The sequence below is a fragment of the Echeneis naucrates genome, chromosome 1 (assembly GCF_900963305.1).
Source record: "Echeneis naucrates chromosome 1, fEcheNa1.1, whole genome shotgun sequence".
Classification (NCBI taxonomy): Eukaryota; Metazoa; Chordata; class Actinopteri; order Carangiformes; family Echeneidae; genus Echeneis; species Echeneis naucrates.
In genome coordinates, this window is record NC_042511.1 from 10,824,749 (window position 1) to 10,848,151 (window position 23,403).

Here is a 23,403-nt window from a genome sequence, read left to right on the forward strand (position 1 = left end):
CACAACCCTCCCAAGTCATAAATTTTATCACAAACACCATTTCCCCATTGGCCGGTCTCGCCATTAATTCTGATTGGGTTAACCTTTACCGACACAATTCTCATTACGATGTAGCAAAATGCCAGTGGTGCAGGCCATGTTGTGACGGGCTGTTTAGAGGTTTATTAAAACACTGACATTTCTTGACAAATGACTGTGTAATATGGGTAGAAGGCAAGGCACACCATAGAATCACTAATTGGTTTATCAAAAAAGTTTGATCAGTTTCATACATGAAGTCATTATAAGAGAGGATGTGCCAATGTGCAAATGATGTGTTTCAGTCTGCAGCAGTCGCACAAGTCATTACATCTACATATCTCATCTTAGTCCGGCTGCGTTTTGATTTTAACACATATTACGTGTGTAATTAAAAATGGCTCACACTTCAAACATCTCTGGCAGACTGTAAGAAGAATCCAGTTTGCAGAGGCTTTTAAAGGGAAATTAAAAAAAAGAGTCATCTCCTTTTCTTACTGACACCGCTCTCTGTCTCCTCTTTTTAAATGGGAGGTCAGCTTCTCGGACTAAATCAAAATGACTGACCTTTCAGCTTAGCAACGTCAGAGCACTCAGCTTTGACGGGCGCTTGCTCTTTTTGAGCTTGGCCTCTCACTGCTGCTTCTGTCAAGGCCCCTCTTTGATGGAAGCACACACTTACGAAGCATGTGTACATGCAGCATGCTCGTGGGTATGCGGACACTCACTAACACACAGTGAATGCTGTTGCCCCATAGGTCTTTCTTCGGCGCCTGTAGGAGCCTCCAGTCTCTGCCTCTGTTGTAGGTGATGTGTGTCTTTACTTGGTTATCCACCTTTTTGTTGGCCAGGAACATCCCCTTTATTCCAGCTACCTGGGAAAATAGAAAGAAAATAACAGCCTGCAGCACCATATAAAAGAAGATGCAGACTTGTAAAGACTGGGGATGGTCATTTCATGTTTCTATGGCTTCAAGAAATACTGCAGAAAATAAATGAAATGGACTGCAAAGCAAAAGCTGTGCACATCCATGTATGCTTCCCTCTTCTGGATTTCACGCAAAATCAAAAAATCAAAGAGCTGTAACGCTGAAATGAACTACTAATGTGTGTGATTAAAGTATCTGTAATCGCTCTCAATCGCACAAATCCCAGAGCGGGATACACCCTGGACAGGTTACAAGTCTGTCGCAGGGCCAACACACAGAGACAGACAGAGGCGAAGAGGATGACGGTGGGAGGAAACCGGAGCGCGCGGAGGAAACTCACGCAGGAACGTGTAAACTCCACACAGTAAGGTTCCAGGCCTGGGTATCAAACCTGGGACCTTCTTGCTGTGAGGCAACAGCTCGAACCGCTATTCTGCCGTGCTGCTGTAACTAATATGCTTGAAAATGATGTGAATCCTCATTTGGAATAAATTCAGGGATGCTGAAGAAAGTTCACTTGACATATAACTTCAATCTTCCTTGGACAGACAATTTAACAGTTTACCATAACCTCTGCCTTGGCTATATTGCCCCCAACCAAGACTGCTGATTAGTTTCTTTTACTAAAGCCAGAAGAGGACGTGAGCAGCATCATCAGTGAGTCATAAATATAGCTTTTTCTATATTTTCATATATTTGTTCCACAGCTTGAATTGCCTCACACACTTTTTTTCTTTTCATTGTACGTTGGATGTGTTTTAGGAAGTAATATTTGCATTTTCATTTAATTTTCAACTGCTTATCCATCAGAGGTGCTGGAATCAATCCCACCTGACATCTTGAGCGAGGGCAGGCTACCCCCTGGACCGGTCGCCAGTCCATCACGGGCCCAAAATACAATATGAGGAAATGCAGAGACAAACAACCACTCACACTCATATTCACTGCTCCAGGCAATTTAGAGCCACCATATAACCTCTGTGTTCATGTCTTTGGAGTGTGAGGGGAAACCCACACAGGAACGGGGGGAACACGAAAGGCGCAAGAATCTAACTCAAAACCTTGTTGCTGTGGGGCAACAGCTCAAACCACCATGCTGCTGTGGCGCCAATATCTGCAGTTATTCATTGAAAAAAGAAATAATCTCAGTCTTCCAAAAAAATCTATATCCCTGGCACAGTTCTTTTCTGCTTCTGTTGATGTCAGCACTTTGAAGCTGCTTTGTATTCACACAATGTCCTCTAAAGACTGTAAGCCTACAGCAGCAGGGTTCATTTAGAAAACGACAAAAGAAGTACCTTTCAACATTTTAGCCTGCTAGCTGTGTTAAATAATAAACTTCTGTGCCGCGCACTCATCAAGCAGGCCTGTTTTCAACTTTGAAAACGGACTCAAGTGTATTTTTCCAATCCAAAATTAAAGGGATTTGGTGATACAACATTGTACTGGGCTTATTGGCATTATATAATGTACCAGATGTTGAATTGTCTCATTTGCCAGAACATCAATGTTTGTTTACCTCATAGAGGTCGACCATGACGTTGCCCTCTGGGCCCATACTGCTGACCACATTCTCCAGGACCAGAGTGTAGTAGACACCTGATGTGTCCGACACATACAAGTTGTAGGTTCCATTTTGGTTCCACTCCTGTACGGCTGCCACAACATGGTTTTCATCTGTGCTGATCACATGCAGGTCCTGGCAAAAAGGCAAACGTAAACCAACACCAGTCACCTCCGCACTTCATAAGGTAAGTAGCTTTGATTTTTTATAATTTTTTTTTTTTTACCTTACTTTTACCCGGTAGGCTCATGTTATAGAATGACAAGTGCTGTAACACAATATTAGATTTTTTTTTTTTTTGTGTATGTAAAACATTTTTATTGTAAAATATGATATTTTTACATATTTGTCACTTTCTCATTTGGCATATTTATTTTATGCTTTTACGTCATAACATCAGAAGATGTATTTGCTATGTTAAGCATTTTCTGTTTAGTTGCTGGCTTCTCTCTCAAAGCAATGAGAATGACTGACTGGCTGATTGGCTGACTGTTTTCTGAGTGATTAAATAAAAATATAACAGATTTCAGAGCAGGATAGGCTTTTTTATGACATCACAAAGTTCGGAAAGTCCTGACGGCTTGTTTCAAAGCTCTTGCCTTTTTCTGTGGACTAAACACTTTCATACAACACGGTAAGCTTCTTTTTTTTTTTTTTTTTATTATATATTTTTCTTATTTGGCTGATAGAAAGCACTTTGTTACTTTTATATGAAAGTGCTATACAGATGGAATCTTATCATCATTCATATTTTAATGCAGAAAAATCAAGGACGAGAAGTCTGTCGTTATTTTAATCTAATTAAAATACTAATACTAAATTGAATGAGAACATACTCCAACTCATTTGTTAAAAAATGTAATTTTCAAAACATTATCCCTTCTGTGCAAATAAGAAATAAAAAGTTATATTGCACGGTGCTCTTCCACTGCTGCTGGGCTCAATCATATTCACTAATCAGAACTGATGCTTCTCCGAACTGCATTTTAACTACAAGGATACAGTACTCATTAACACTTTGCCTGGTCTATTGGGCAGAGATTATGCATCTGAGGCCATGCTGTTTAGCTGTGTGCATCATCTGCCTCTGACTGTGCCAATAACACCTTGCACTGAGACAAAAGCAACCAGGGAGCCTTGGGCTTGATTTAGGGTTTGATTGAATAAAACATAATTGTCAACGGGGACATGAAAAGCGAGGCTGTGCACACACACGGAGAAGCATGGAATAACAATTCTGGCAATGCTGTGAAAGTTACTTTTGGCCTTGAATTGCCCATAAATAACAAAGTGAGTGTCACATAGAGCCAGCGATGATCTAATGCTTTATTGCAATTTTAGCTGACACGCTGAGCAGGAATAGAGGCTTATGCCATGTTCCTCTGGATGTAGACCGCCTCTACCAACTGCATCTCTGCAGCCCAACTTTGAACAGTGTCTCATTATTCTTGAGGACCAATGATAAGATATGAGCTCTTAGCACTCAAGCTCGTGTGTATCTATTAACCTGGAAATGTATTTGTTACCTTGGGCAGGGTGTACTTGGGTAGCTTCATGGGAGTAAATACATCTCTTTTAGCTGAGACGTAGTAGATTGTCCTTCCTGCAGTTGATACCTTAAGGTGACAAAGTCAGTGAGTAAAAATATTTTGCAAGGACATATAAGAAAAAAATCAGAAGGGGTTTTTCACACCATATAAGGTTACACTAATAGCACCTCTCTAAGAGTGACCTTGAAAAATGTCCTATAAAAATCTTGTATTTTCTGTACCATGCAATGTTGTAACGTTTTTCACTGAGCAAACAGGGCAATTACCTACCTGGACAAACACATACTCATCTTGCACCACGAGAGAATTGGGGTCAATGTAGCCGGGGAATGGTTTGCCCTTGTTGGCATCTGTGCAGTTCTGCAGCCTGCAGGTGACATAGAGGGCCTCTGCTCTCGCAAACACAAGCACACACACACACACACACATTCACGCATGTCAGGCTTCAGCAATGGTATTAGCCAATAAAGAAAGACAGCCTTCACCCGAAGCCAAGTGGTCTCTCTTGGCTTCCCACATTACTTGTGTCAATAAAGTTGTCCCGGCAAGGGAGGATCAGGGAGATGACCAGAAAGGACAATTACTTTCTCTATCTTCTAGTGCAATGTTGGGGGGGTGGACTGTCCCAACATCTAACCCGGTGCCAAATGTGTGTTGGCTTCCTCGACTTTCCCATGATCAAAACTGATAGTCTCTGGCTATATGACATGAGTGATGTATTGCTGTGTCGGTAAGATTGCATTTTCTCAAATTGTATCCACCTCAAAGAGATTATTCTGAAAACCAAGGTGGCTTTAATACAGATTCCAGAAAAAAAACAAAAACAAAAATGAAATAAAATGAACAGAAAGTAAACTGTATTCGGTAGGATTAAATCAAGTACTGAAAAAGTTTTATATTGCTCTTCCATAAAGTTTGAGGAAACACGAGAGACAGAAAAAAAAAGAAAAAAGAAAATTAAACAATAGAAGCAAAGACATCCTGAATTTTAGTACGCATTAAACTTCAATTCTACATCCTACATTAGCTATAATGTTTGTGTCAATGCTTAACGTCGGGGGCTTTGGTTGGTGATTACATATTTTTAAAGCTAATTTCTGTCTGTCTTCCATGTGTGCAGTGTCGCTGTTTTCCTCTGTGCAATTCTCAGCAGGTGCCTGGTGACTTGAAAATATCTTAAATTAAAACTTTTGAGGGATTCTCACATTAGACTGTATATAAATAAACCATCAATCATTGTCATTCAGGGAAAAAAAAGTAATATTTTTTAGTACTTATGTGAGTGCCACTGAGTTAAATTACTTCAAAAGTATTCTAATGTATTCATTACTGATATCTGCATTGTGTGTCCCCAGACTTGGCTATTTCTTCTGTCTCTTTCCATTATCTGTCCCTACAAGTCACAGCTCTTCTTTAGTTTAGCACAGTGCTTATGATGCAGTACAAAGACACGACAAAATGAAATGGTGAACTCTGAATTCAATTACTCACGTCCTTCAGAGATGCTGGTTTCCAGGTGAATTAAGCCTGGCTCTTTGTCCAAACCCATTTTCGACCTGAAAGGAAGACAAATGTGCTTCATGAACATTACAGCTGGTCTTTATTTTTATTTTTTATTTTTTTTCTCTTCTGGGCACATGCTAGCAACCGTTGCTGTTGTCTGACCTCAAATAGCGTGCTGCAAAAAAATCAGACAAACTACACAGAGGCTCACAGAGGCTATGACAGTTGGAAAAATCAGTTGGAATTGGCTCCACGAATCTCCGTGCCATTCAATTTCTAATAATTCAATGTGTGAGGAAAAACGGCCTCAGGTTTACTGTGTGACCTTAACGTTCAGAACCCCCCAAGAAAGATGGAAGACATTTCCTGCCGTCATTAGCACGGGGAAAACCATTGATTTTCTTGCTACAGTAGGGATGGCTACAGATGGAATCGCATATAATCATTACTGCATTAAATATGTATTAAAAAGACTGGGGGATCAGAGAAGAAGCAAAAGGAAGCACAGACATTGAGGACAGAACAGAGAGATGGAGATGGACAGGAGGGGAAGAAAGAATGTGTCGGCAGGTAACACACATAAATGGGATGGGAAATAAAAGGGGGTCTGTGTGAGAGGAAAAGCTGAAAAAAAAGTGAGAAGCACTGGCCACCCTAATTACTAATCATTATACTTCATGCTAGTGTTGGTGATTTTTTCCAGACGAAGAACAGCGATGATTAAAATGGTCTCCAAAGCACCATTCCCTTTTTTAATGAGAACAGTCCAGACACCCAAGAACAATGTGGGACCGACAAGTCTTTGAGTCGGTGCAGCAGCGTGATTTGTTTAAGCTCAGCAGAGCTCAGCTTTTGTGCTGCTGTTCCTGCGTTACAGAAGTGTACGTGACACGGGACAGCAGCGGTCCTCTGAGGAAACTCAAAAGGTAGGCAAAGAAAAACAACTAGTCAAAAAGTATGCCATCTAGACAGATCCAGATTTCTCCAAATCTCATGGCTGAACATTCTGATCTCACACTGATTACAGCTGAATGTGATTAAATTTAGAGGGCTGTTTCGTTCCAATTTGCACATTACGCAACAAGAGCGTGCTGTGCGGCCAAGGACTGCTCAAGTTCACCAAATTGCAAATAAGCGTGCACTCCCCATCTTCGTAACATGTTTGGTGGCCACATGTAGAGCAGACATAAGTTCCTCCTGCAGCCTCATTATCAGGGCTACCACCACACCTACCGCACAGTGTGTGTCCTAAAATAGAACAGCTTCTGCAGCATCAGCCCTCCAGGCTCCCTTCACTCCAAGCTGCCCTGCTTGTTATTAGCCTCTGTAATTCCTCAGCAGTTAGAGGTGAAATCTTGTTGTTATGTCTTTTTTCACTCTATGGAGGGCAGAAACCACAGTTGCACGACACCTGTGTGGTTGGTTATGCAGCTGAGAAAAACATGAAAGAATGTAATCATTTAAGTTTGAATCACCCTTCTGCAGACGAACACCGTCGCTCTGTGTGCGTCAGCTCACTCAGATATTCCATCCTTACTGTCTGCCACAGAAGAAGATCAAGAGTGGCAGACACATAAATTATAAAAACCTAAAAAACCATCAGCTCCTCACTTTACGGAGTGACGTCACCAAGATTTGTTTTTGAGTGAGTTGGTTAATATTAATGCCTTGGGTTTCATCACTTGTAATTAAAATAACACAATTATGCTTTTTGGTTTGTTTGTTTTTCGCATCACGTCTTCAAATGCTTGAAATACGGTAAGGTTACGACTGGGTTTTAACTTTATGTGGTCAGGAAGATTAGATTTTCAACAGTAATCCACATGGACTATTTTCGGTTTTATAACTATGGCTAAATTATACATACACTACCAATCAAAAGTTTGGACACACTTTCTTATTCATTTGAATGAGAGAGCGTGCCCAAACGTTTGAATGGCAGTGTATGTGGAACAGGCAACAACTGGAAACCTAAAATGGTCAGACCAATTGATCTCTTTTTAACTAAATTTCAATTTTGAAAGGTAGTTGCTTGTCTGTTATACCTTTCTTCATGAGGGTATCTATCCTAGTAGCGCTTGTTCAAAGATGACTCCCTCATAAAAGATTCTTCGTTCTTCGTAATATTTAATTTAGGAGATAGAGTGTGGAACATGTGACTTTTGTTTTGAAAGAGTGACGAATTCTATGTTGTTATTTTGAAACACCTACTTAGTGAGCTCAACAGAGGCTGATGACTGATACCCAAGTTGCACCCGCTGGTGTGTAAACTGCTGTTTTGAAGCCATGACTTTGTAAATTGGCCGGCAATATTACACCAAAAGAGACTATAATTGGAGGAGATGGAGCGGAGGAGTGAAGGCTGGCTTTTGGTACATTTGGGCGATCTGTGCTCACATGTGTGGTTATTCATGAAAAAACGGGTTCGTTTCATTGCACCATACGATTTTATATAATGGTTATATTTCATTTCTGTCAACAGATCTTTTATGGTGTAAGTAACATGTTTTGTAAAAATAAATAAATAAATAAAGCTCTGGAGTTCCTACCAGTAGGAGGCACAATGGGACTGTGGTTTTCCTGTCCGTGCCACAGGTCTCCCTCATAACTGAGGGAGGTTCAGTGAAAAGAAGCCACACCTCCTGTGTAGTCGATTGTCTCCTCTTGTTTCAGATAGCTTAACGGACCCCGCTGTAATGGACTGATCAATGTTTAGTGATGATGTGGGAACGGGCTGTGAACTAGTTTGTCTTTGGTTTCTGAGACCTGGCACCTGCTGAGGAGCAGTAATGGCAAACAGCTAAGCTAATCATAGAGAGCTACTGTAGTACGAGCCGCACATCCCAACTCTGGATTAAAAGTATATTGGAGCTGCCTCCTTTTATCTTACAATGTGTTGAAGGCTTGCAAGGATTTGTAAATCAATGTGGATCAAAACTCTGTCTCACTCTCTACGCTATGCTGCCACGCTACCCTCGATCAAAACTGTGCTTAAAAATATTGCTTAAAAGATGTTGATCCAGGAAATGCATGTGCAATGCGTGCCTTTAACGTGCAGTACTAACCTGAATGTTGTTGATTTGTAAAATGAGATAGTGACATTTAGGAGGTTTTACAATATTTGCAAACATTGAAATACGTCTAAAGGGACAATAACAATCTATGTGACAGGTTAGCATGAATATAACTGAGGCAGATCCAATGAAGAGAAGCCACAAGTCACTTTTTGACTCCTATTGTTTCAGTTACAATATAGCTGTCCACTGGTGCTGTACCTGCAAACACATACTCAGCTTTATAGTCCATTTTCCTCTAAATGGGATTATAATTTAAAACATTAACATCATTTTGTGTGGAGGAAGACTTGAAACTAGCAATTGAGGCCATGTGCTCATTAAGAAAACCTTTACTGAGCGAATACATCAATGAGCCAGAAGCCCATTTTCTCACAGACTCAGACTACAAACTGTTTCTGTTAGATTATCAACACAGCTTGCTGCTGTGTGGCTATGTAGAAAAATTAATTAAAAAAACAAACAAATAAATAAATATTTACTTAAAGCACCGTAAATAAGCACCGTTATTCCTACGACTAATGTGGCACCTTACTGTCTGTGAAGTAAAAGGCAATTTTTCTGTGAGAGCTTCTAACCTCAGAACAGCCTCTTTAAAAACACAGTTCGCTGACTGACTTCATAAAAGGATAAAGATAAATAATCCTGGAATCGACAGCTGATGGCAAGAAGTGATCGAGCTTTCAAATAAAAACTTTGTGCCTCACCATGTTCAAAACTAAATAGACCGCAATGCCATTAAGTTAATTTTACAGAAAGTTCTTTACAAGCACAAAGCATGTCATCATCACCATTGTTATAAGAAATGAAACTGTAGAATATGTGGAGAAGGACTCAGCTGATTGGGAGGGAGCTCCAGAGGCAAGGAAAGGAGAAAATGAAGGCTCTGGAACCAAAGTGAGGCTGAGATTGAGGAAGATGATTTGAGCTCACAGGAGGGTGCACTGAGGTGAAGGAGATCAGAGATTTATGAAGGCCCAAGGTCATGCATCGCTTGAAAAGTGAAAAGGAGAATCTTAACATAAATGCAGAAAGAGACGGGGAGCCACTGGATTTGCTGAAGACCAGGGGAGATGTGATTAGCACACAGGATTCTGGAGGTGATATATATATATATATATATATACACACACAATGGTGGTGTTTGGTGTGAAGGACAGGTGGAAGTAACTGATGTTTCATAAATGGAACTAACAGGATCAGGTAACATGACTGATGTGAGTGGAGTCGAGGATGGCACCGAGACTCTTGACCTGGGGGGAGGGGTGTCAAGAGTGAGGGAAATGCTGCCAGGTGTGCATCAGGTGGATTTGGTGCCAACAAGTAAAAAAAAAACTTTTAATGCTGAAGAGTTTTGTGGATATTGATACTAATATTGTCAAATCACTAAACCCTAAAAAAAAATAAAAAAAAAAAAACAACACACAACTACACTATACTCCATAATTATAATTGTATGATGTTGTTATGACAAAAACTGGAACAGTGTGTCCAAAGGCTGTACTTACCAGTAGAAACGATTAGGAGCCACTCTTTCATGCACAAGTTGCCACCTCCTCCCAAACTCCACTGAGCTGTAGAGCTGTGGCAAGACAACCATTCATCAGTGAGATTCATTCACAACATCTGAGCAAATTCACAAGTTCTGCCACGCAAGGCGTGTTCCTATTAAGCAGTGCTTGCCTCCAATGATATGGATTTGTATTCAGCGTTTATATTCTTGGAACTTCACTTCTCATTTAAATCCATTCCAATAAAATTTGCACGCTACTTTAAGAAAATAATGGGACATTTAAAGAAACATTTAAAGAAAGATTGTATGTTTTCCCACCTATCAATATACACTGCTGCACAATATTTTATCACACACGTGCAACATACTCAACAAAAGAAAACAAGAAAAGAAGAAGAATTGTGTGTGAGAAACGTGCCATACTGTAACGAGTCTGTGCATGAGACAGACAAATAAGCTGTGGAGCCAAAGTATGGCAGGTATTCCTAATACAGTTTATCCATTTCTGGGTCGTGGGGGGTGCTGAAGTCAATCCCAACTCACTCTGGGCGAGGGCGGGGTCACCCGGGACAGGTCAGCACTCCATCACAAGGTCAACACACAGAGACCAACAACCACTCACACTCACACTCAGACCTGCGGACAGTTTAGAGTCACCAGTTAACCCAAACATGATGTCTGTGGACGGTCGGAGGAAACCCACGGAGAACAGGGAGAACATGCAAACTCTGCACAGAAAGGGAACCGAACTCATGACCTTCTTGATGTTGGGCAACAGCACTCTAATGTCAAATTGATCTTCGGGATTTCCCCTATTGTATGCTTAGCTGCTTTCATTTTACCATTAGGATGGGAGTCCCTCCCATCTTAGCTGCTGAAATTTTCAGTCTTTCGGTCTCCATATTGCATGGTCCATTAGTTTGTAAAGACAGGCTGCTCTTTAACTTACACATGAGCCATATTCCTTTTTTTTTTCTCTTGATGATGGATTGGACTGAACCCCAGGGGATGATCAGTGACTTGGAAATGTTTTAGCATCCATCCCCTGACTAAGAGTTTTCAATAACCTTGTCTCTGAGTTGCTTGGACTGTTCATTTGTATTCATGGTGTAATTATAGGCAGGAATACTGATTAAGCAGTGAATGAACCTTCCAGACACATGTGTCTTTATTCGGCAATAATTTGAGACACATTCAACTCACAGTTCAATACTAGCATCAGCTGGCTGGGCCTCTGCTGATTTAGGTGACTTTATGTGGAATGAAAATGTTATCTATCCATCTATCTACCTACCTACCTATCTATCAATCTGTCTATTTATCTATCTATCTATCTCCCTCTCTCTCTACACACCTGCACACTTTAACATAACGCACAAACACAAATCTGTTTACTCTATAGCTTATGGCAATTTCAGGCATGAGTAGCCATGTGTAACAAAAATTGTGATTGTTTCCATACATGATTTTGTAATTGTGTTTATTGCTGGTTTCCTTCAGGAAACCAGCAATTTGTCTCCCGATTTGTCTCCAGACAAATTGTTGGTTTGCATTTAACAGACATCCATGACAACTAATCTTGTTAACATCATCATCACTGAATAGTCTCTTATTTTTCAAAAGGGATTTTACTATACTTCAATGTCATAAAAGACAATTTAATCATTAGCCAGGGGCTTCTAGAAAAACGTTACCACTACCTTTATCAGACAAAGTGAAACGCAAATATTTTTCTCCAAGATGACATTCAATCGTTCCATAACAGGTGTACAACTGTAGCCTACTCTGGATGTACTGTATATTTGTACTGTTTTGTACTATTTATCCTCCCACATCAAGCTATAATGTAGCCAAGCAAGTGACCACAAAGAATAAGGAGGAAGACGATAGGAGGAGCTGGGGTAGCAAAAGTGTCTGCGTGTGTGTGTGTGGGGGGGGGATCAACAAATGAATTGAGACTGCTAAAAGGAGATGTAAAAAAAACAAAAAAAACTGAAAGGGAAGCAGTTTTTGAGGTGGAGATGTGGGTGAGGCAGGTCACATGAGAGTGAATGAGTGAGTGAGAAGGTCATTACATGACTGAAGGGGAGCAAGTCAACACATGGGATACAGGAAATACATCCATAAAGTCAGTGAACCACAGTCTTACTGAATGGGCCCCTAATTTTACTCTAGCTTTGTGATTAATTACAATTATTCAAGACTCCCTTATATCCAGTAAACTTTTAAACTTTCTTTTAGCATATTTCACTGAAATAACACGATTGGTAAATGACACCTTGATCAGTGAAGGCAGAATAAATTAGTAGTCCATATAAGCATGTATGGTGCCAAATATCACGGTTGCCTTTGGAATGTTAATGCTGTTTATGAATGAACACATTGTTGGTGCTTTTCAGGGGTGTACAGCGGTCAGCATGGGCACCTTGACTGGTCCGCGGCTGTGCAGCCTCATCCGCACAGCGAGTCGCTGTGTATTCCGACACCTTTCTATCAGAACCAGCGTTAACTGGAGCAACAGTAGCTCGTCATTGGATCGGAATACAGTGGCCGGCCTTGGTTCCCTACGTGCTTCAGTGCTTCACCCATGACCCTGTCACCGGTTCACCGCTGCTCCTTCTGACAGATACTGTACCGACCACTGCAGACTGGAAACACCCCACAGGAGCGGCAGTTCTACCCATCACAGTTTAGCCATTTTCACATTTGCTCAAATCCTTACACTTCCATTTTTGTTTTTCTTGCTTCTAACAAAGCGACTTTGAGAACCAAATGTTCACTTGCTGCTAAACTCTAAGTTTGGGGAAATCAAATCTACTCTTTGCTTTTCTTTTCTTTATCCAGTCAAAATAGAGTTTAGAACATAAAATGAATCGTACAATCCAGTCTCATCCCCTGCTCTCCCAAATAAACGTCATGAACCATAACTGAGTGCTCTGTGTGCCTCAAACTGTCATATTAAAAAAGCTCATATTTCAAACTTGTTCTCAGGCACTGCGTCAACAGATTGTTGTTGCTTATCTGACAATTTTCCTCCTGAGCCTAACACTCAAGAACTGGCTGCTTAACTAGCCTTGCCTGCTCTCTAACCTTTTGATCATGGCTGTAGGCGAGAATCCAGTCTTCCTGCTCGGGGTGAAAGAGGAGGCTGAGGATGTAGAAGTTCAGTCGATACTTCTGGTAGGTTGCTCCTTCATCGGTGCTGATCAGGAGACTGTTCTCCACCTCTGGATCAGTTAGCAGCATGATCTACAGTGAGCAAAAGGATGAGACATTAGGGGCAGACAGCTGAAAGGTTGTTTTGAACTCATTGTAATTACCAGAAAACCGGGAAAATAAAACCCAAAAAGATTTCAAATACTTAATTTGACCTGTTGTCTCACGGCTAAACTGATGGAGCTCACATAGTGGGCACAAGTCACAAACCACAAATACATGTTAATAGCATTAAAAAGGCAGAGTTGAGGATCCAAAATTGTAAGTTTTCTAACTCTCCCAACCATCAAACTATCAGATTGATTGGAAAAGCAGGATGTGGTTAAAGCTGGTTACACAGAGGTACATAACCAGATTATTGGTCAAAAAGTCATCTCCAAAAGGTCAAATCAATGTTGTTTTGGATGTTGGGCCTTTGTTGTCAATAAAGGAAGACTTTCATAAAGACAGGCATGAAAAAGAAATTTTCCTCCAGTTTGTTGGCTCCACCTGTCGTTTCACCTCACACCTTGAGAAACCGCGGCGCTAATGAGTAAATCTCCAGACCTCTGTCCTGCAGAGTTGAGTCTCCCCAGCAGTTAAGAACTGTAATTAGAGCATGACCATTGATCAGCCCATAGAGAAGCTGACCAAAGGTGGAGTGAAGGTCTGTATTCAATAACTTTAGGTTCCCTTCAAGGATCTGTAGCTACAACGCACCTTACAGTACACTAGATTGGAAGGTTCCGCTAAATCATCAGACTCCATTAGTGGCCTCGCAACTTGTCTTTTAGCCCATTTCTATGGCAATTCACATAAATTCCCATAAATTGTTCTCCCTTGCATTACTGGCACATTCATGTCAACCTTTCCCTGTGCTGAGTATTTTTTCTTTGTGTGCCTGCATGTTTCAAGGAATCACAAAACAAAGCTCCTGTTCCTGTTGTTGTTCTTACGGTTTTCAGGCCTATAATTTTAAGTTGCACTGTTAGCTTTCGACCACAGCGGAAACCCAGTTACTTAGATTTAAAAGTGCAATCGTCCTTCGACTGAAGTTGTAGTTGTTTGCTTTCATTGCGATGAATAACGATTCTTGAAATAGGTTTGGCAATCAATCTTCAAATGCCACCTATGAAGGCTGCGGCTTCTGAGTTGGCGCACAGCTCTAAACTAGGCAGATTAAAGTAAAGAAGTAACAAACTTTTTAGCAAAACACGCCTATTACACATCCACATCTATTAAAGAAGTACGAGGAGATCAAAGCAGAAAGAGCCCCAGTGTGATCTTATTCCTCTAGGCCACACAGATGAGAACAGCCTGGGCTCTGATTGCCTTGTTTGCAGTCATAGCATTGTTAGACAACATTCCTTGGAAGAAGGCATTAATCGAGAAACAACGTAAGCTGTATGATCAAATGTAATCAAGTCACTCTAGAGGCAAGTATTAGTCAGTTGGATCACATTTTTGCAGCTGAGCACTGGATAATGTGTGCTTTTAGGCTGAACACCAGATGAGCTGCAGCATTCAGATTCATCTGCAGAAAATGTGCTGTGCCAAAAGAGCATTACGGGGGTGAGATGAAACCATTCCTAGACCTAGAGGCAGGCGGTTGACTGAGTCAGGTGAAGCCAGATTTTATAATGTAGGAGGAGTCCTGGGACAGAGACTCCAGTGAGGAGGGAATAGGCTGAGGGTATTTGCCATGTGACACTTTGAAGGACAACACAAAGACTGAGTCAAAGGCCCTGAAGAGGTCCAACTGAATAATATGAGAGGAGTGGCCTGCAGCTCTGACTGCCCAAAGGGTTTCTGTCATGGACAACAGGGTAAAAATAATGGTAAAGGAACAGCCCTTACTTTGGAGCAGGACACACCAGTGGAGACAAATTAAAATGACAGATTGGGGTTCACATGCTGGGCCCCGGGCTTAGACACTAAAACAAACCAATATCTATTATAAAACACACTTCATCTACTTAGTACTTCCATTAAAGGAGGTTTAGCTGTCTCAAATTCAAAACAATGTCCATTAGAATAAGATATTTTCCCACATGTGACCAAACAGGGTTTTACGTCTTTAACAGCCTGCATAAAAATATTTAAAATGTAAAATATTATTTATTCAACTAGAATAAATAAACAATGTGACAACTTCAAAATCAACTTCAAATCACTTTTACAATAATTATAGTAATTTAATAAGTAATTTAAGGAGTTTCTTTTATAATTATGGACAAGATTTTATTTAGATTTATTTTTAGATTTATTCATTCATTCATCTACAACTGCTTATCTGTTTCTGGGTCACAGTGCTGGAGCCGATCCCAGCTCACACTGGGTGAGGGCGGGGTCACCCTGGACAGGTCGCCAGTCAATAATAGAACCAACACACAGAGACAGACAGAGACCAACAACCACTCACACTCAGACCGACAGACTATTTAGAGTCACCAGTGAACCCAAACATGATGTCTTTGGACTGTGGGAGGAAACCACAGTACTCGGAGGAAACTCAGGCAGGCACAGGAGAACATGCAAACTCTGTTCGGATTTCTCTCCAAACATCAATCCAAATGTGTATTGAGTAAGATACATGAAAATATTGCATCTCTGATGTGTCTGATAGTCCATGAGTTGCTCAGCGGCAGAAATTGTGAATTAGCGACGGTGAAAAATTATTATTTTTAAAATCAACCCTTAAACAGGCAAATTGTACCAGGAGATACACCTTCTTCAGCACTCTGTTAAGACTGAAAAGTTTCAGCCAATCAATTCACCACTTACCAAAAGTCTTGTTTGATATAAGTATGTAAGTCACGTGATTTGGTTTCCTTCTATCTGTCATGGTTTGGTTACGCTGATCAAAAACCAACATGGTAGCCAGTGATGCAGGAATTGCTGACCACGGGTTAAGTAATTACATATTTATCATGATTACTTCAAGAAAACAAATGTATAAAGTCATAAAACTACTGTCTTAATACACTTATGCGGAAAAACTGGTCTAAAGGTTTGTGTGGTGATATTTAACAAGTTATGAAATGTACATATCCTACAGGATATGTTGCCAGATTCGAGGTAGAAAATTATTCCAACTGTAGCATTAAATATTTAGTTTGAAAACTGAAATTCATGGTAATGTTCTGTGCAAAAGCAGATATTATTATGCACAAGGATGTGCAATATGGAAGCATTACCATATTTCTCAATTTTTCAAATGTATATATTTTTTCCTGCAGGACATCCCACTTGGATCATTTTATGCTAAAAGAAAGATGGACACAGAAATGAGAGTGATAGAAGAGATCCCTGCAACCTCCTCAGATACAGACTCCAGTGACAAGGGTGATGAAGAAATTATTTTCAGCCAGCATGAAATAGAGTCAAGCAAGTGAGGGTAACTCTACAGAGGAGGAAAATTATTATGGTGAGGAGGAGATGCACCTGAAATCCAAAAGAGCCAATGGATTCAGGTGACAGCGCTCACATTGGACACTTACATGTGCAGTTTTCAAGAAAGCATTATCCCCCATCATCCTACATCCAAAAAAATAACTCCAGGTAGTGTTCATCTGTGCATCGTCACTGGAAAGAGCCCACACAGCTGCTTTCAAACATTTCAAAAAGGCGCCTTTTACTTTTTGAGTCAGTTTAGAAAAAATTGTTCACCTCAAATTCAGCTGTCAAGTTACTGATTATGTCGGCTCACAGAACAGGATTAGTAAAGTCGAAGGTTGTGGTAGGTTTATACTTTAATAAAAATGATAACATCAATTGTATATAAGATGTAAATGGAGGAATAAGAAAGCGTAGAATAACTTTCATTCATCAAATATCATCTTGAATTGTTTGTGCCATAATAGGGAAAGGTTTCCCTACAACTCAGAAAAACCAAAATATGCAAAATATTTTTTTTTAATTCTCTGTGGAAGTGTTTTAATGAAGTGTAAATGATTTAAGGAGTATAACAGAATTATTTTTCACAGCTCGCTTTCCACTATTGTTTGTTTGAGATGAGATCGACTACTCAATCAAATCAATTCAAGAAAGCAGCAGTACCCAATAATTTAGGACAGCGGTGACGACCCTCACAATGGAGGTCAAGAGGGGGAATGGAAACTTAGAGGAGAGTGTAAAGCATTCACAAGAGGTTGATAAGTGCCCCTGATATGTATGCCTGTAGCATGGCGAACATGAGATACTGTTGTTATTAGTATTCTAACCTTAGAAAGCCCCATATAGTTTTAAGTATGCACACACACACACACACACTAATTACTTTTATATGTAAACCCTAAACCCTAAGCCACGTAATCAATTAAACTTTGTGACCAATTGGAATCTCTCACCCCGCCACCCAGACCCAAAACCTACATTTTCTCTGGTCGTCCTGCTCTTGAAACTCCAAACAGAAAGGCCCCAGGCCAGGAATCGAATTCGCAACACTCTGGTGTTGGGGAAACAACGCTAACAGTGTCACCATGCTGCTGCAGTGCACGTATGGTAAGGAAACGTGAAAGGGCTGGGAGGAGGGACTGCTGTGGCTCTATTTTTTTTTTTAGCAAGTTTGACTTGCTGAAGTCAAAAAATATTAAATTATAATAAACTGTCCTATACTAAGTGAAGTGTGTTCAATAAGGGATGGAGTCCACCGGTCTAACAGCCTCCGGGTAGAAGCTGCATTTGAGCCAAGTGCTCCTGGCATTGTTTTGCAGTCTCTTGTTTGAAAGGTAGGGATCAAACAGTCCATGGCCAGGTGGGTAAGGTCCCCCATGACATGGGGTACAATGCTGCTGCACTCACTGATGTAGACCTCCCCGACGGAGGGGACGCCGCTGCCACTGCCTCTGCCAGCACTGAGGTGTCGAGGCCGTCTCTGCCTCCAGAGAAAACCAAGACATCAGGTCTTCTTAAGGTGGTGGAGGTGGTTATTGTCCACTTCAAGTCACTGGAAATGTGGACTCCAAGGTATTTGAAGCTGTGGACCATTTCTACAGCAGCTCCATCGATGAACGGGCGGGGGAGGCCTGACATTAGAGTCCTTACGCTCCAGGTGCGTGAGAACCGTGTGAAAAACTTCCTATAGGCGTACTGATCTAAATTCCTAGCCGCTCCAAGCGTTTCATGAGTATCGGGGTTTGAGCCACTGTTAAACAGTTATCCGTGCTTTTTGCTGCTACATTTTTGGGCACTGGGAGAGTGGAAGTCTTCGGTCACGCTGGCACCAGAGAGCGGGAGAGTGAGATGTTAAAAATATCTGTGCACTTCTGAGTTCAGTCTCTCAGCACCCTTCCCGGGATACTGTCTGATATTCTGCAGAGCGCCCCGCATCCACAGCTGACACACTGAGGGGCAGCTCACTTGGTGGAACAGTGTGTCTGGAGCTGACGGTGTAGTTCGAGGCTTCAAAGTCGGCATGGAATGTGTGAACGGCATCTGGGAAAGATGGATCCCTGCTTTCAATAGTCAGCGATGGTTTTTATGCTCTTCCATGTGTTCTCGCGGTCCCTGGTGGAAAAATGACGCTGAATTTTGTGAGCACACTCAGCCTTTGCTCTTTAATTACGGCCTATAGATTCTTCCCTCGCTGCCTTCAGCGCTGGTGTATCTCCAGATCTGAAGCCACAGGAGACTCCACACCGCTCCATTCAGCCAGAGTTTCTGGTTGGGACAGATGTGACATCATCAATATATTTGATGATATAACCGAACAAGACCTAATTCATAGTCCTCCAGATCAACTCTACCCTCATCGGTCAGTTGATCATGATGTAATTAGATCTCATGAAATAGTCTACAATGTATTTAATAGATACATATATAAGATATATTAATTTCAAAGCAACTTTCAGCACAATGAATAAACACTCTTCATTCGCAGGTGCACCATTACGTTTCAACAGTGGCATGCCGTTATGACAGGCAAAGCAATCAGAGTCTCCTGGGAACAGTTTTCAGCTGTCACAGCGTATTAAGTGTCGCAGACCTCCTCCTCTGGTTTTTCCAGTTTCACATAGATGGATTCCTCGACGTCTCTTCCAAACCTTCGATCTTCCCTGACTAAAATCTGTACATTACTGTCCTTTAAATGCAGATAGACCGCTGAGTCCAGTCCAGAGGAGTTTGGTCTTCTGTGTTGTGTCATTCGTTTGTGAAGGGGCTGTTTTGTTTCCTCTGAGTCACTGCAGTCCTCCTTGAGTTGGACAGCACACCCAGATCGATTTTTTGGTTGTGTGGTACAGTGCAGGGTCTTTGGGACGAACCGGTCTGTCAGAGTGTGTTGTTGGGTTTGAAATAAACTGCAATGTTTGTTAAGAGTCCTCCTGAGTTTCTCAGAGAACCCAGAAACATAAGAGATGACTGTGTGGTTCCTTCTGTTGCTCTTCTCCTCCTTGCAGATTTCACAAAGGTCCAACTGGGGTAACCACAGGATTTGAGTTTATCCTCAAGTGTTTGTGTTCTTTCAGTCAGACCTGAGTGCTGCTGGGAAGATTGTCTGCTCTGTGTTGTCGAGTTCTGATCACACCCAGTTTGTGTTGTAGAGGGTGGTGTGAGTCCAAAAAAAGATATTGGTTCCTGTGTGTAGGTTTCCTGTAAACTCCAATGTGAAGGTGCAGGTGTGTGTGTGTTTGTGTGTGCTGCGGGGGCAGACTCCTCTGATATGAGGGCAGTTTATCAACTGGCATGGACACACACAGACAGTCATACAACTAAAGACAGATACATATAGATATATACGCACACACGCAATTGAGTGCATACACAAACAGACACACACAGACAGACATATAATAAAAGAAACATACATATAGATTTTCACTCGTGCACACACACACACACATTGTGAGGCATACACACACAGACGCAAGACAGACACACAGACAGAATTAAAGTCCACACTGTACATACATGACTGCAGAAAAGAGGTGACACACACAAACACACACACATATAAACACCGAAAGGATTAAAGTCAGTGTATTGTTCACTTTGTTCATAAATTACTTTGGGACAGAGACACACACTTTGACATATACAGACACACATGCACATACATACAATAAAAGAAACATAAATATAGATATTCATACACACACAGGGTTTCAGTGTTGTTCACTGTTATCACTGACTGTTCATACATGAGTCTGGAACAAACACACACACACACGCACGCATGCATACATACAACAAAATTCAGATCCACACACACGGTTGAAATCACTGCGTGCTTTCTGTATGCAGTGTGTGCAGCATTTTTTGTGGCATCTTGTTTCCTCCTGCTTTTGTTCCCTCTCCGTCCCTGTAACAACCCCCCCTTCTCTCCTATCTCTCTCACCCGCCCCCGACCCAACCAGGCGAGGCAGATGGCTGCCCTCCCTAAGACTCGTTCTGCCCGACATCTCTGCCTCTCAAAGGAAAGTTTTCCTGTTGCCAAGTACTTGATATAAATAAATTTGATTTATTTATACACACACACATGAATGGCACACACAGAGACACACAAACATCTCTGTGACACACACACAGAGTTCTCTTTGCTCATACGTGACTGTGGGACAGAGGTGACAACCAGAGAAACACACACGCATACACACAGAAAGTCCACGTTGTTCGCTTTGTTCATACATTACTTTGCGACAGAGACACACAAAGACACAAACAGATCGCATGGTTCGCAATGGGATGAATTAATGAGATACATGGTGAATTTACTGTGATGCATGTGCTTTTATTCTGCTCAAACTAAATTAGATTGCTGTCATTAAAATAAAAAGTAATGGCAGAAGACATTGTTTGGGCTCTGTATAGTTAATTTCTACAACAGTTGTGATTTTATGTTTATGTCATAAATACCATTGGCTACACTGAATTAAATCAAGTCAGATTTATTTACCACCAAATCATTACATTAGTTACATTAATGCACTTCATATATAGAGCAGGTCCAGAGCAAACTCTCTATGGAGCTGTCAAAAAGACCCAACACGACCCTCCACGAGCAAGCACCTGGCGACATTGGCAAGGAAAAACCTTCTTTAAGAAGAAGAAACATCGGGCAGAAACAGGCTCCGAGAGAGCAGCCATCTGCCTCAACTGGTTAGAACAGAAGGATAGATGATGCAATACAAAATACGAGCAAAACATACCGATGTAGTTAGTGCTTGAAGTGTTTTAGCAGTAAGTGTTCACTTTTAAATGTATGCAGTCGGTGAAAATATTATTAAATATTAAATATTATATTATTATTTATTTTTTTTTTTTTTTGCAGAAGTAGTAACAATGGGAACTAATTAGTAGTGTGCAATGACAACTCCCACCTTACAAAATGGTTAAGAGTTACAAAACCAATGCTAACAGGTATAAAGAGTGACAGTGTTACTAATGAGTTATCTATACCTACCGAGTACAAAACGGATCGCTTTGTATTCATGTGGAACCATATTAAGTCAGTAAAATGTCTTGGCAGCAGATGGAAAATAAAATTACCCTTCTTTTTAATGAATATTAATGACAAACACTAGCTATCAAACTCCATTGAGGTATGTGGCTCAAAGAGCAGGACTTGAAAGCAAAACAAGCCGATACACACATTCGCGAATATGAGTTCTTGTCTCCGAGCAGTGTCATCCATCACATCAACCAGGTGCTTTCAACTATTTTACCCATCTCATATAAAAGAAACTTCTACCTCTTGATCTGAGACATTGAAGGTTGGGCTAATTAAATACTGCCTGACATTTTAACTCACCCAGACCCCAGCCAAACCTGACAAACATATCAGTTTCTGCTTCTCGACATAATTGGGATTCCATTCTGGCCAGTTTAGTTAGCTGCCCCTAATGACAACATACAAGCTGTGTGTGACAACTCACAGCTACAGATTCATTACCTATGAGTGAACAGAGACAAGATAAACAACATAAGTTTAGATAATTAACTAGTAGTATTCCCACTTCAGGCATCTTGTTCTGTCTTCAGCTACTGAAATAATGAATTCTTCATATAGATTATTAATAAGTAACACAACAGCATATGCCAGTTAGAGACGGCTTTTATTTAGAAAACTACACTTCAGCTTTTGGAAGTGAAGTCACATGTTGGCAGGTTCAAGCACATTTATTTGGATGGCTTTCACTCCCATGCTGAGAAGTTAGCAATGTCACTTTAAAGGCACATTTAAATGAATATAGACGGCTCCCCATTGCTCATGTAAATGAACCCATCCTATGTTCTTTACAACTCCCTCTTCTGATTTGGATTCGGTTGATTGTGTCGACCTGTCTCCATCTCTCTGTCCATCTGTATGTGTGTCGCTCAGCCTGTCTCTCCTCCTCCATCACTGTGTCTTCGCAGGGGCTCCAGGGCACTTGCTTCTCCGCTCAGTGCAGCCATTTGGAGATTGTGCCTCAGGGCTAACAGATGTTACCCCCCCCCCCACCCACACACACACACACCCCACCACTGCCACTCACACGCACACATACACTACCTCAAACGAAAGCATCATTCATTAGACTGTTACCAACCAGTGTGTGTATAGAATCCAAGCCAGGAAATCATGGCTGATTCACTGACAGTGGACAAAGACATACTCTACCTCCCGTTCGCCCGCTTTGTCCCTGTGCAATGTGAAGTTAAAACATAATGTTCATATTAGCAAACAGTTTTTCCACCAGATGGTATTATTTTTGGTGTGTGTTTAGTTTATGTTTTCATTAGTGCCACCTTTGTGTTTTCAGTCTCATGGTAAATGCTATCGTTTTTTTTTTTTTTTTCTGGTATTGAAATTTAAGTAGATCTGTTCATTTTAAAGCTGTCAATAAAAAAAAAAAAAAATCAAATCTTTAATGTGTGCAAGTCCAAATCTCTTAAATCTCTTCTCTGATCACAGCAGTCATTCATAAACTGAACGACACATTGCAGACCCAGGACTGCAAAAGAGTGTTTAACGAGCTCATTTGGTCCGTGAATGAAGGAATCAATGATCTAACAACGTTCAAGAACTGCTTCTGCTTTATTTCTCAATCCTCTTGCTGCCCCAGTTGAGTCTAAAGAA

At 41.0% G+C, this 23,403-nt stretch overlaps 1 protein-coding gene across 2 annotated transcripts in view; it reads right to left on the bottom strand.

Annotated features, from left to right (window-relative positions):
* sorcs1 (sortilin-related VPS10 domain containing receptor 1) overlaps positions 1–23,403 on the bottom strand; it is a 125,913-nt gene that overhangs the window by 25,715 nt on the left and 76,795 nt on the right. For both annotated transcript variants that reach the window (XM_029499621.1, XM_029499611.1), the window contains exons 4-10: positions 13,242–13,400; positions 10,147–10,220; positions 5,553–5,617; positions 4,332–4,450; positions 4,038–4,127; positions 2,467–2,646; positions 747–893 (exon numbers count right to left, since the gene is read on the bottom strand). In XM_029499621.1, the coding sequence (XP_029355481.1) occupies positions 747–893; positions 2,467–2,646; positions 4,038–4,127; positions 4,332–4,450; positions 5,553–5,617; positions 10,147–10,220; positions 13,242–13,400 (834 nt within the window). The remainder of the gene's footprint in view (positions 1–746; positions 894–2,466; positions 2,647–4,037; positions 4,128–4,331; positions 4,451–5,552; positions 5,618–10,146; positions 10,221–13,241; positions 13,401–23,403) is intronic.